The sequence below is a fragment of the Vicugna pacos genome, chromosome 14, assembly GCF_048564905.1.
Source record: "Vicugna pacos chromosome 14, VicPac4, whole genome shotgun sequence".
Lineage (NCBI taxonomy): Eukaryota > Metazoa > Chordata > Mammalia > Artiodactyla > Camelidae > Vicugna > Vicugna pacos.
This window is the reverse complement of record NC_133000.1, coordinates 73558859-73569272: the sequence shown is the minus strand read 5'-3', so window position 1 is coordinate 73569272 and position 10414 is coordinate 73558859. Positions and strand designations below refer to the sequence as shown.

At 58.6% G+C, this 10414-nt stretch overlaps 1 protein-coding gene across 1 annotated transcript in view; it reads left to right on the top strand.

Moving 5' to 3' along the window:
* Positions 1-758: 758 nt before the first annotated feature.
* GAS6 (growth arrest specific 6) overlaps positions 759-10414 on the top strand; it is a 33479-nt gene continuing 23823 nt past the window's right edge. Inside the window, exons 1-2 of the mRNA XM_072976591.1 lie at positions 759-1022; positions 1272-1438. Coding sequence (XP_072832692.1) covers positions 944-1022; positions 1272-1438 — 246 coding nt within the window. The 5' untranslated portion in view covers positions 759-943. The remainder of the gene's footprint in view (positions 1023-1271; positions 1439-10414) is intronic.

Sequence of the window (10414 nt, the reverse complement as noted above, 5' to 3'; positions counted from 1 at the left end):
GCTGTGCCTTTCATCTTCACGTTGGGGGCGGGGACCCGGGAACAGGGTTCCCGTGGGCGGGGTGTGCAAGCCCCCTCCCTGCGGTGTGGGGCTCGCTGCCTGCTTCCTTCCCGAGAGTGGCCTGCTATGTTTTGGTTTTGCTTGTTTGTGTGTTTTCTGCCTGTGACTTTGCAAAATATTCCGGGAGGAGAGACAGAAAGAAAGTCTTGGTTTCCAAGAACAAGCAGAAAGTTGCTTTCAGTTTAAACCTCAAGGGTTTCAGAGTCATCATTATGGAAAACAAGGGTTACAATAGGAAGTAACTTCATCTCGCTCGCTGGACCCCACTGGGACTCGAGCTGACTTCACTGTGTCTTTTCTCCAGTGGGTTTTAAGTCTTGAGAAAATGTGCCCCCCGATCGAAGACGCGGGAAAGGATGTGGCAGATGTAGGGTGGAAGGGGCTTCAATCCGGCGAAGGCTCCAACTGCACCTGTCAGGCTGCTCCTGGCTGTGCCCTCTTCTGTGCTTTTCACCATCTCGACTAAATAAGCTTCATCGCTGCCTGGGGAGAAACGCCTTCGCTGGGACCACTTGGTCTCGGCGGCCAGCGAGTAGTCCCCTCGTGCCGGCGACCTGTTTCCCCTCCGCCCTTGATCTTCCGGGAGAAAACCGGCTCGGCCCCGGCGGCGGCGGCGGCTGGCGCGGCGCGGCGCGCCCCGCCCGCCCCGCGCGGCCCCGAGGCCGGTCCTGCCCGCGCGCCCCGCCCCCGCCCCCGCCCAGCCCCGCGCGAGCGCCGAGGTGCAGCCGCCGGGATGTGACCTTCAGAGCCGCCTGCACAGGATGATCGGAGCCACCGCCCCGCGGCGCCCGCGGCTCGCCACGGACCCCCGGGCGCTCTGACCGCGCGCCCGGCTCCCGGCCCCGGTCCTCTCCGGGTCCTCGTCCCCGGCCCCCGCCCCGCCATGCCGCCGCCGCCCGGGCCCGCCGCCGCCCTGGGCACCGCGCTGCTGCTGCTCCTGCTGGCCTCCGAGTCCGCTCACAGTGAGTACCGCGCGGGGCCGCGGCGCCGGGGGCCGGGAGAGCCCCGGAACACCCCGCCACCCGAGGGCCACGGGAGCTCCGGTGCCCGCACCCCGACCCAGCCCGCGCGCGCCCACCCCGTGCGCCGCCGCATCCCGGGGCCCGCGGCCGGGAGGACGAGGCGTGCGGGGCCGCGCTGACGGCGTGTCCCCGCTCTCTCCCCGCTCCTCCCGCTCCTCCCCGCGGCGTCCTCCCGCCCGCGCCGGGAAGCCGTGATGCTGCGGGCGCGCGAGGCGGCGCAGTTCCTGAGGCCCAGACAGCGCCGCGCCTATCAGATCTTCGAGGAGGCCAAGCAGGGCCACTTGGAGAGGGAGTGCATCGAGGAGCTGTGCAGCCAGGAGGAGGCCCGGGAGGTGTTCGAGAACGACCCCGAGACGGTGAGCACGCGGGCAGGGCTCGGGCGGTGCGGTGTGCGCCCCGGGCGCCTTGGGGCTCCGCGGCGGGGCGGGGCTGGGCCGCGATGCGGAGGGGTGAGGCGGCCGCGGCGCCTCCAGCGCTGTCCCTGCAGCACCGCGTTTTTGGGGACGCGGTCTGCCCGCGCCCTGGTGAGGAGCCCCGCGGTTCCTCCGCAGTGCAGACTTCCCTGCGCGGAGCCCTTCATAGCAGGGGGCCTGCTACCGGCGCGCCTGGGACTCGAGGCGGTTCAACAGGGAGGCGGTCAGGAATGACGAAAGGGCCGGGCCCTAGGGTGTGGGGAGAGGGCCTGGCAGTCTTCAAGCCTCCTGCTTTGGGGCTCCGGTTCTCCTGGTGACCCCGGGTGCTCGCGTTAGCGGAGGAGGGAGAGACAGATGTCTCCGTGGGGTCCCACTGACACCCTGAAGTTACCTTCCATCAGCAGGCTTCTGAATGCAGCCACTTTAAAGGAAATACGCGATAGTATGAGAGCTCCGCCAGAGTGAAGTAGAGTCCGTTTTAAAATGTAAAAGAAAGAAATGGCTTAAAAACCAGCACAGCTTCCTACTCGCCTCCCCCTTCACTGGCTTGGAGGTGAGGAATGGAGCTTCTGCTTGAAAGGTGTGAGGACTGGCACTGCTGCCGCAGCAGGTCCCAAAATATGATGACAAGAATAGCACTGGAACATATACGGGGAGGGGTCAGGGGTCGGTCGGGGTGGGAAGCAAGGAGGGACCTGGCCCCTTCAGCAAGGTGCACTCTTGGAAGCAGCTGGTGACTTCAGGAGCCTGACGTGCTGGCTCAGGACGCATTTCTATTAATAATGTCCTTGGAGCATGTGGGGTGGCTGAGCCGCCGACTGCAGGGAGCAGCCCGAGTGTGGATGGTGTCTGCGGAGGAGCCAGAGCCATGCCGTCTCGGGGGTGTGGTGGGGGGAGGAGACGTTGCTTAAGAACATTGGTGGCAGTGGTGCACGGTGGGCCCCCTGGGTGCATGTCTGTCTCAGAAAGGTGACTTTGGGAAGTGAAAGTGATGGAAAGGACTCGCACTGCATCACTTCGCACTGTGAGCTCAGGGTGACTTCACAGCTGCTGTTGGTTCTACAGGAAATTTTCTTTTAAAGCATTCTTCTGGGAGTAAAGAAACGTCGCATGCAGTAAACACATGGCCGGGAGGGATGTGGGCTTTGACTTCCACTTGACAACCCCTCTGTCCCCTTCCTGAAACCAGCCCGAGAGCGGTGGCCAGGCTGCAGTGTCCCTGGTGTCCCCTGCGGCTTGGCTGGTGGCTGCGCCAGGACAGGTGCTCTCTCAGGTCACTGCCCTTGGGGTCAACAGCAACACGGTTGACCCCTGTCGCAAGGAGCGGTTCTGCTGGTCTTTTCTGGACTGTTTTCCCATGTCTTTAGTGCTGGGTCCCAGTGGCCCAGTTTTCCGAAGGTCCCCGAGGCAGGCTGTGTGCCCAGCAGCCGAGGGTCACTGCCCAGCTGCAGGCTCGTGTGACAGGTGCAGTGCTTACCAGCCCCGTGCAAGCCCAGAGCGTTTGCTTGTCCAGGGTGTGGTCTGGGCCTGCAGGTGACAAGAGTTCAGGGCAGTGAGGCCACCGCCGCCCCGACCCACCCACGGCCCTGCTGCCTGGACAGCCTGCACTCGGTCCCCGTGTCCTCCTCCCCCGAGCCTCATCTCCTCTCTCACTTGAGCTGCCTTTATATTTTAATGATCTCTGTCTACAAACATATGAAGTGAAGACGAGAAAAAGAGTCAGTGCTCACTGACTGTGACTTTAATGCAACCACCCTTTCTGTGCGGGGACTTTGAACTTTCCTGCGCTTTTCCTGAGGTGGAGTTGCTGGAACCCTGCAGGGCATCCTCTCCGAGCCACCCGGTCCGGGACGTGTGAGTTCCTTTCATATCAAGGCGTCTATAATTTTCCTGTCCTTGTCCCTGACCCCCACCCCCAAACAGCATCCATCTTCCCCTTTATCCACCAGCTCCCCGAGGCAGAGCAGCTGATCTGTGCCTCCCGTGCAGTGAGTTGGCTGCAGACCCTTCATTCTAACCTGCACCTTGCATCCTGTGTGGATCGCTATGTAGACTGCTGGCTCTCTTGTCTGGATTTGGCCCTGGGTTAGTCTTCCTCTTCCTTGAGAGGCAGTGTGGAACGCTGGGGTCCACACCGTCCCTTACGCACTCTGGGGAGAGCCGGGATCCCGGGGTAGGGGGAGCCCCTGCAAACTCCGTCTACTGCTAACACAGCTATGGAAGAGCAGCACTCTTGAACGAGGCGGTCCTGTGAAATGATCGGCGGGTTCCTCTGCTCCACAAGGTTTGGGACTCTCTTTAGAAGCACTAATTCCTTCCCTTCAAGTGTTGCTCATTGTGAGTGTTTGTGGGTTGAGGCCGACAGAGTGACAGTATGAGGTGCCCTGACCTCAGTTCAGGAACCAGGAGGACCGCTGCCTGTGTCCTAAATTCCTGCAGGTTCTTCGGGCTGTGACCTGCCTGCTGTCTCAAGCAGCTGCCTGTAGGAAACTCCGGTCTTCACTGGCCAGGGCCACTCTGGGGCCTCACCCTTGGCCGCCTGTCCTCAGTGTGTCTGGCTCAGCTGGAGCCACATGCCTGGTGCAGGATTGACGACGCTGCTCTTTGCTGCCGGCAGGGAAGGTGCTGCCTCTCCCGTTCCCGTTCCTGGGGCTCCAGGGTGCCCTGGGAGGGAGTAGGGAGTGGGCAGGCATGGGCACCTGGACTGCAGACCCCTCCCTGGAATTCGGGGGCCCTGCTCCTGAGTGGTCTGTGCTGGGTGTATTCTAGGGTCTTTCTGCCAAACAGCTTGTTCCAAACTGGGCCATCTTCCTCTTCGGGGAGGGCAGGTGCTTGACCTTCATTCAGAACTCTCCTTTGAGCAGGTAGCTGGGGGCACATGGCTCCTTCCTGATTCTGGGGTTATCACACACCTGTGCCAGAAAGGAAGCAGCCTGGGGGCTTTCCTGACTCCAGGGGTCCTGGCCCCGCTGCCCCCCTGCCTCGCAGGGGAGTGTCCAGGCTACAGCTCAGGCCCTATCACCCTTCCCACCCTCCCCCGAGCCCAGGGGTGATTGGATTCCCACCTTATCTTGCTTTCTTTTTTCACATTGTTACTCTCTCTTCCTGACATTTCTGTCCTGGCGTCTCGTTCAGAAGGCCCTGGGTCGCCAGCCCCCACGTGTCTCTGCTGGACTCTCCTGAGTTCTTCCCAAAGCTCCCCCAGGCCAGCCCAGAGTCACCCTCCTACGCAAGTCCTTTAAGGCAGGCAGGTTCCGGGCGCCGATACCAGCTCAGTAATCACTCTCGGCTCCCGGAAAGGATTCTGGACAAAAGACTCCCTCAGCCTGACCTGCTGCCCAGTCATAGGTCACCACCTGCAGCACCTGGTGTGAACTGGAAAGAATTCCAGGCCCTGGTCCTTGACCCCCGCCTCCATTAACTGAGACACAAACAGTAATGACCCCAGTATTGGCAGCACAGGGCGTCACACCCTAGGGGCCTCTCAGCATCCGAGCACAGCCTGAGCCTGACCTCTGACCCTGTGTGTTCCCCCTCCACCCCGTGTCTCTCTCTATCTCTGTCTCTCTCCCTCCATCTCTCTCCCGTCACCTCTACCCCCGACCCCCACTCTCTCAGACGTGAGGACCTGGTGGTGGGGATGATCAGGGTTGGAGGAGCCCCATGGTGCTGCTGGCCTTGACTTAACCACGTCTGCCATCCAAGGACCCCTGTCTGCCTGAGATCCAGAGTCTGGGGAAAGCTGAGGGTGGCACCCCAAGGGAGGTGAAGGCCCTTCTCTCAAGTCTCCCCTTGTTGGAGTGGCCTGAGGGATCTTGTGCAGGACAGAATTGGAGTCCAGCAGGAGGATGGGAAGGAAGAGGGGGACCTTGTTACCTCCAGTGACCTCCAGGACAGCTTGGCCCACCTGCCCCCCAAAGCCCCACTGACCCCAACAGCCGTCCCTACCACTCGGACACTCAGACACCCTCAGACTCACACCCTCACTGTCCTGTCTGCTGCTCTGGGGTCCACGGGGGATGAGACCAGGTTCCTGGCCCTGCACAGCCCCGCCCCCCTCCCACTGGCCACACAGGCCTCCAGGCACGAGGCCTCCAGGCACGAGGCCTCCAGGCTGGGCCCTGGCCCCGGGCGCTCCCCTGGAGGCTGAGAAAGCCGGCAGTGGCTGGATTCTCTGAAGTGTTGTTCGACTGGTTGTGTTTTCTCCGGATTTGGCTCCTGCACAGCTCAGAGGTCTGCAGACGGCTGCTTAGGCCTGGGCCAGCACGCAGGTCCCGGTGCCAGGCCTGCTGCTCCCTGGTGGGCCCCGGGGGAGAGGAGGGCTCTCTCCAGCCCCCCAGATGCTTGTTTTAATCCCTGGGGTCTGCAGGACTCAGAGCTGGTCTCTCCAGCCTAATGACAGGGCGGTCCTTGCAAATCACACTTCATCCTCGCCAGTGGGCTCAGCTCTGTGGAAAACCGACTGAAGGGATTCTGAACACACGGAAGGTCTGCTGTGTTACTTAGGGACAGAGCACCCTTGTGAGAAGCTAATGCTTGTGGCCTGTTTCTTGACATTCCAAGTAGCCGGGCCAGGACATTCCAAACACTTCCAGGTTATTATTTTACCCCAGCACTGCTGGCAGGTGTCCGACTTCTTCACGCTGCGTTTCCTGCGGTCAGAGGTGGGGCTGTCTCTGTGAGGTGCGGACTTTGCTGTGGTTTGGGGGTTAGTATTTGATGTTGGCAGTGCTCTGCCCGTTCAGGGGTTATTTTGGTCCAGTGATTTCACTGCATACCTGGTGCGTATGCCTTGTAAATTTTGAGTCTGACAGAGTGCAGTTCGTTAAGCTTTAAAATAATTTTTAGGGAGGAGCAGGAGGTGGGAGAGATCTTTATTTCCCTCCGGGGGAAAATTGCACTGACTGAAAACACGCTTTTCAGAGGAGGTAGTAACGTGTTACTATCACACTTCTCATTCTTATTTTCTTGGATTTTTTCCCCCAAATTGTGGATGAAGTTTGTTTTCCTCCAGTTAGTGCTCACAATAATAAAACGCATTCTTTTCAACATCTGTTCCCCAAACCTGCCATCTAGACCCAGTTCTCTGAGTACCTCTTCTTGCAACATTGTGCTCCATGGAAGTCTCACAGCCGGGCTCTGCCAGCTTCTGGTCACCGCTGCAGCGGCCAGGGGCCCCTGCGGCCGGGCTGGGGCCGTCCACCCAGGACTGAGGCATGACTGGCGGCTGCAGGTGCAGTCCCCGGGGCGGGGGTGGGCAGGCTAGGTTTGGACACTTGTCTCCTTAGTGCATCTGCACCGCTTCAGATTGAAATGGAAGAACAGGACAGGTTAGGAGGGGGCTGCTGGCCGCTGCCAGGGCCAGGCAGGCATGCTCCCCTCCCATGTCACGTCGCAAACCCTGACAAAGTCATCACAGAAGTCGCTGGGTCCTCACCCATCTCTGCGCCCTCTGGGTTTGTCTCCTTTGGCACCAGTGCATTCGATGCTGCCGAAAACTGAGCGCCTCCCTGGGTGGAGGGGTGGGGGCCATGGTTCGGGCTGAGAAGCATCGAGCTGCATGTCACCTTCCCTTTCACGTGCCAGGAGCAGCAGGCTTTTGAACTAGCATGTCACAGAATTGCAGGTGCGCCCCAAGCAGACAGGAGTCCTAGCACCGCCTGGTTTGAAGCGCTCCTGAGCCGCAGCCCAGGAGCTCACAGGGGCTCGTCGGAGCCAGGTCTCTAGGGGGAGGATATGGAGGAGACGCCAGGCTGCTTGTGGACGCTGCAGGGACCAGGCCCTAGGGCATCGCCCGCTCCTGGAGGCCCTGACTTTGTCCACAGGCTGTCTCCAACCACACTGTTTGGACTGCTAACTTGTTCATGTTGTTCTCTGTCGAGTGTTTTACTTTGCTGTTTTGCATGATGAGAAAGTGTACCTTACTTTCCTGAATGACGTAAACAGGGAAGCATGACCTGCGTGTCTGATGTGGCTGCCTGTGGCCTGTGTGGGTCCAGTGAAGGGCCACACGTGGTGCCTGAGATGCCCCTCTTTTCCTCTCCTCCTTCCCCAGCCTGATCGGGGCACTGCCGCCTCTCAGGCCATGGGGTGAAGCCGCAGCCCCACCACCACCACCACTGCTTGGAACCAGTGGCCTTGTCCCGAGGCCACTGCCACGGCCCTCCCAAGACGGGCCGACACTCAGTCCTCTTCATGCTGCTGGACGGCTGCACGGTGCCCCCTGCAGCTTTGGGATGGGGCCCAAGCCCCGCGTCCCCCCGTGCACCTGAGACCAGGTAGGCCTCGTCCCTGCCCAGAGCCCGCTGGTTCCGCTCCACCCTGGGCCCCAAAACTTGAGGTGGAACGTACTCTACTCACGGGCCCGTCGGGGGCACGTCCTTGTGTCCGGCAGACGGACAGCGTGTGGGGTTCCGCTGGGCACCCCAGGGCCGGCTGCCGCGTGCTGGCGGGGACGGAGCTTCCATCTGATTGGGGAGGTTGTGGTTCCTCACGGCCGCTATGACACACCAGCACAGACCTACACGTCTGGAGGCAGGGTCTGAAGTGAGTCTGGGGTGCTGCTCCCCCAGGGGGTCCAGCTGAGAACCCTCTCTTGCCTCTTCCAGCTTCTAGAGGCACTGCATCCCCTGGCCCCTCTTCCACCTTCACGGCCAGTAGGGTCGGCGGCTCTTTTCTTGATCTGGCTCCTTTCATTTCTGGCTCTCCTGCTGCCTTGCTCTTCCATGTCTGAGGACCTGGTGGTCCCACGGAGCCCACCCTGATGCCCCAGGTGATGGCCTCCTCTCCTGACCAGCACCCCCTTGCCTTTGCTGCACAGCCCACCGGATTGGCAGGTGCCAAGGAGGAGGACCTGGACATCTTTGGGTTGTTCTTGTGCCACCAGAGGGAGCATGAAGGACTTGGCACTGGGCCTGGTGCTTAGAAATCCCTCAATACAACATAGCTGTAGTTTGAGTAAAGTTCTGCTGGTTTAATTCTGTGAGTTTCATTTCACTGGGAGGACATGGCAGCCTGGCAGATAAGGCTTAGTACCTGGTAAGGTTTAGTGCCCTGTGAGGCTTAGTACTGCCCTGTGAGGCTCTTAGTACCTGGTGAGGCTTAGTGCCCAGTGAGGCTCTTAGTACCTGGTGAGGCTTAGTGCTCAGTGAGGCTTAGTACTACCCTGTGAGACTCTTAGTACCCGGTGAGGCTTAGTACCACCCTGTGAGGCTCTTAGTACCTGGTGAGGCTTAGTGCCCAGTGAGGCTCTTAGTACCTGGTGAGGCTTAGTGCTCAGTGAGGCTTAGTACTACCCTGTGAGACTCTTAGTACCCGGTGAGGCTTAGTGCCCAGTGTGGCTCTTAGTACTCAGTGACGCTTAGTACTACCCTGTGAGGCTTAGTGCCTGGTGAGGCTCTTAGTACCCAGTGAGGCTTAGTACCCAGTGAGGCTTAGTGCTCGGTGAGGCTTAGTACTACCCTGTGAGGCTCTTAGTACCCAGTGAGGCTTAGTACCCAGTGAGGCTTAGTGCTCGGTGAGGCTTAGTACTACCCTGTGAGGCTCTTAGTACCCAGTGAGGCTTAGTACCCAGTGAGGCTTAGTGCCTGGTAAGGCTCTTAGTACCCGGTGAGGCTTAGTACCCGGCGAGGCTTAGTACCCGGTGAGGCTTAGTGCCCAGCGAGGCTTAGTACCTGGCGAGGCTTAGTACTACCCTGTGAGGCTTAGTACTCAGTGAGGCTTAGTGCCCGGTGAGGCTTAGTGCCCGGCGAGGCTTAGCTGTTTCCTCTCCTGCCCATGAGCACCCCAGCCACTCAAGTGAGTGGCATTGCCACTTTTGGCCTTGAGAACAGAAGAGTTTACCGAGCAAAGCTGTGGGTGATCAGTGCTGTGAAGGGGAGAGCCAGCAGCTCTCAGAGGCCTTGGCCAGGAGGGCATGTTAGATAGGAAGAGAGGGCACTGAGAGTGCTCCGCTCAAAACTGATCAGATTACACAGTGAGTGTACAAATTAAACTTGAGCATGAAACTGTAAATTAGAAAATCAGATTTATTCCATTTCATGCTGTATAAAATTTGGATTATAAGGGTAATTAGGCACTAAATTTTTAGAACGAAGAGACATTGAAATAAGATTTGAGGGGAGGGGTAGGTCATATGTTTTCCAAAACAATAATGATTTTTAGAAAGCCAAAATTCTTCTTACCATAAATGGAGACACTTTTGCAGAAAGTATGTGCCACCTCTGTCAGTATTCCCACCACCTTCTCTTAATCCTGGACCACCAGGTTACTCTCTCCTGGAGCAGTCTTTCCATGATACTTGCAAACTTTCTCTTCTTCCATTTTTAATTGGTCTAAAGCCTTATTTATTAAAGCCTTAGCAGTGGCTGTTTCCCTAAACGTTCTCACTGACGTGTGAAACCTTGACTCTTGGTAGATTTATAATTTTACTTTGCAGGTGCTTATAATTCTGTTTGCACTGATTTGTCAGATTCAGCTAGCCTGGTATTGGCTGCATAAATTTGGAAAATGTAAACAACAGAGGTTTAAATGAGGTAGTTTATTTCTCAGGTGAAAAAAAGTGGGAGGCAGGCTGACCAGGGCTGCTCAATGGCGAGTGCCCCAGGACTCACACAGCCTGTGTGTGCTCCACAGGATTGGTGCACGGCCTTGTCTTCCAGGCCTCCTCATAATACTGGGTAAGATGCTGGAGCACCAGCCATCACATCTGCATTCCGGCAAGGAGGATGGAGAACCAACATGCCGCACTCTCTTCACTCAGTCTCACTCTCTGTATCTCATTGGCCAGAATTTAGTCACATGACCAGCCTAGATGCAACGGAGGCTGGGAAGTGTAGTCTCGTAGCTGGAGGCATTGCAGCTCCAAATAAATCCAGAGTTCTGTTACTGAGGATGAAGGGAGAGTCGCGGATCGTGGGC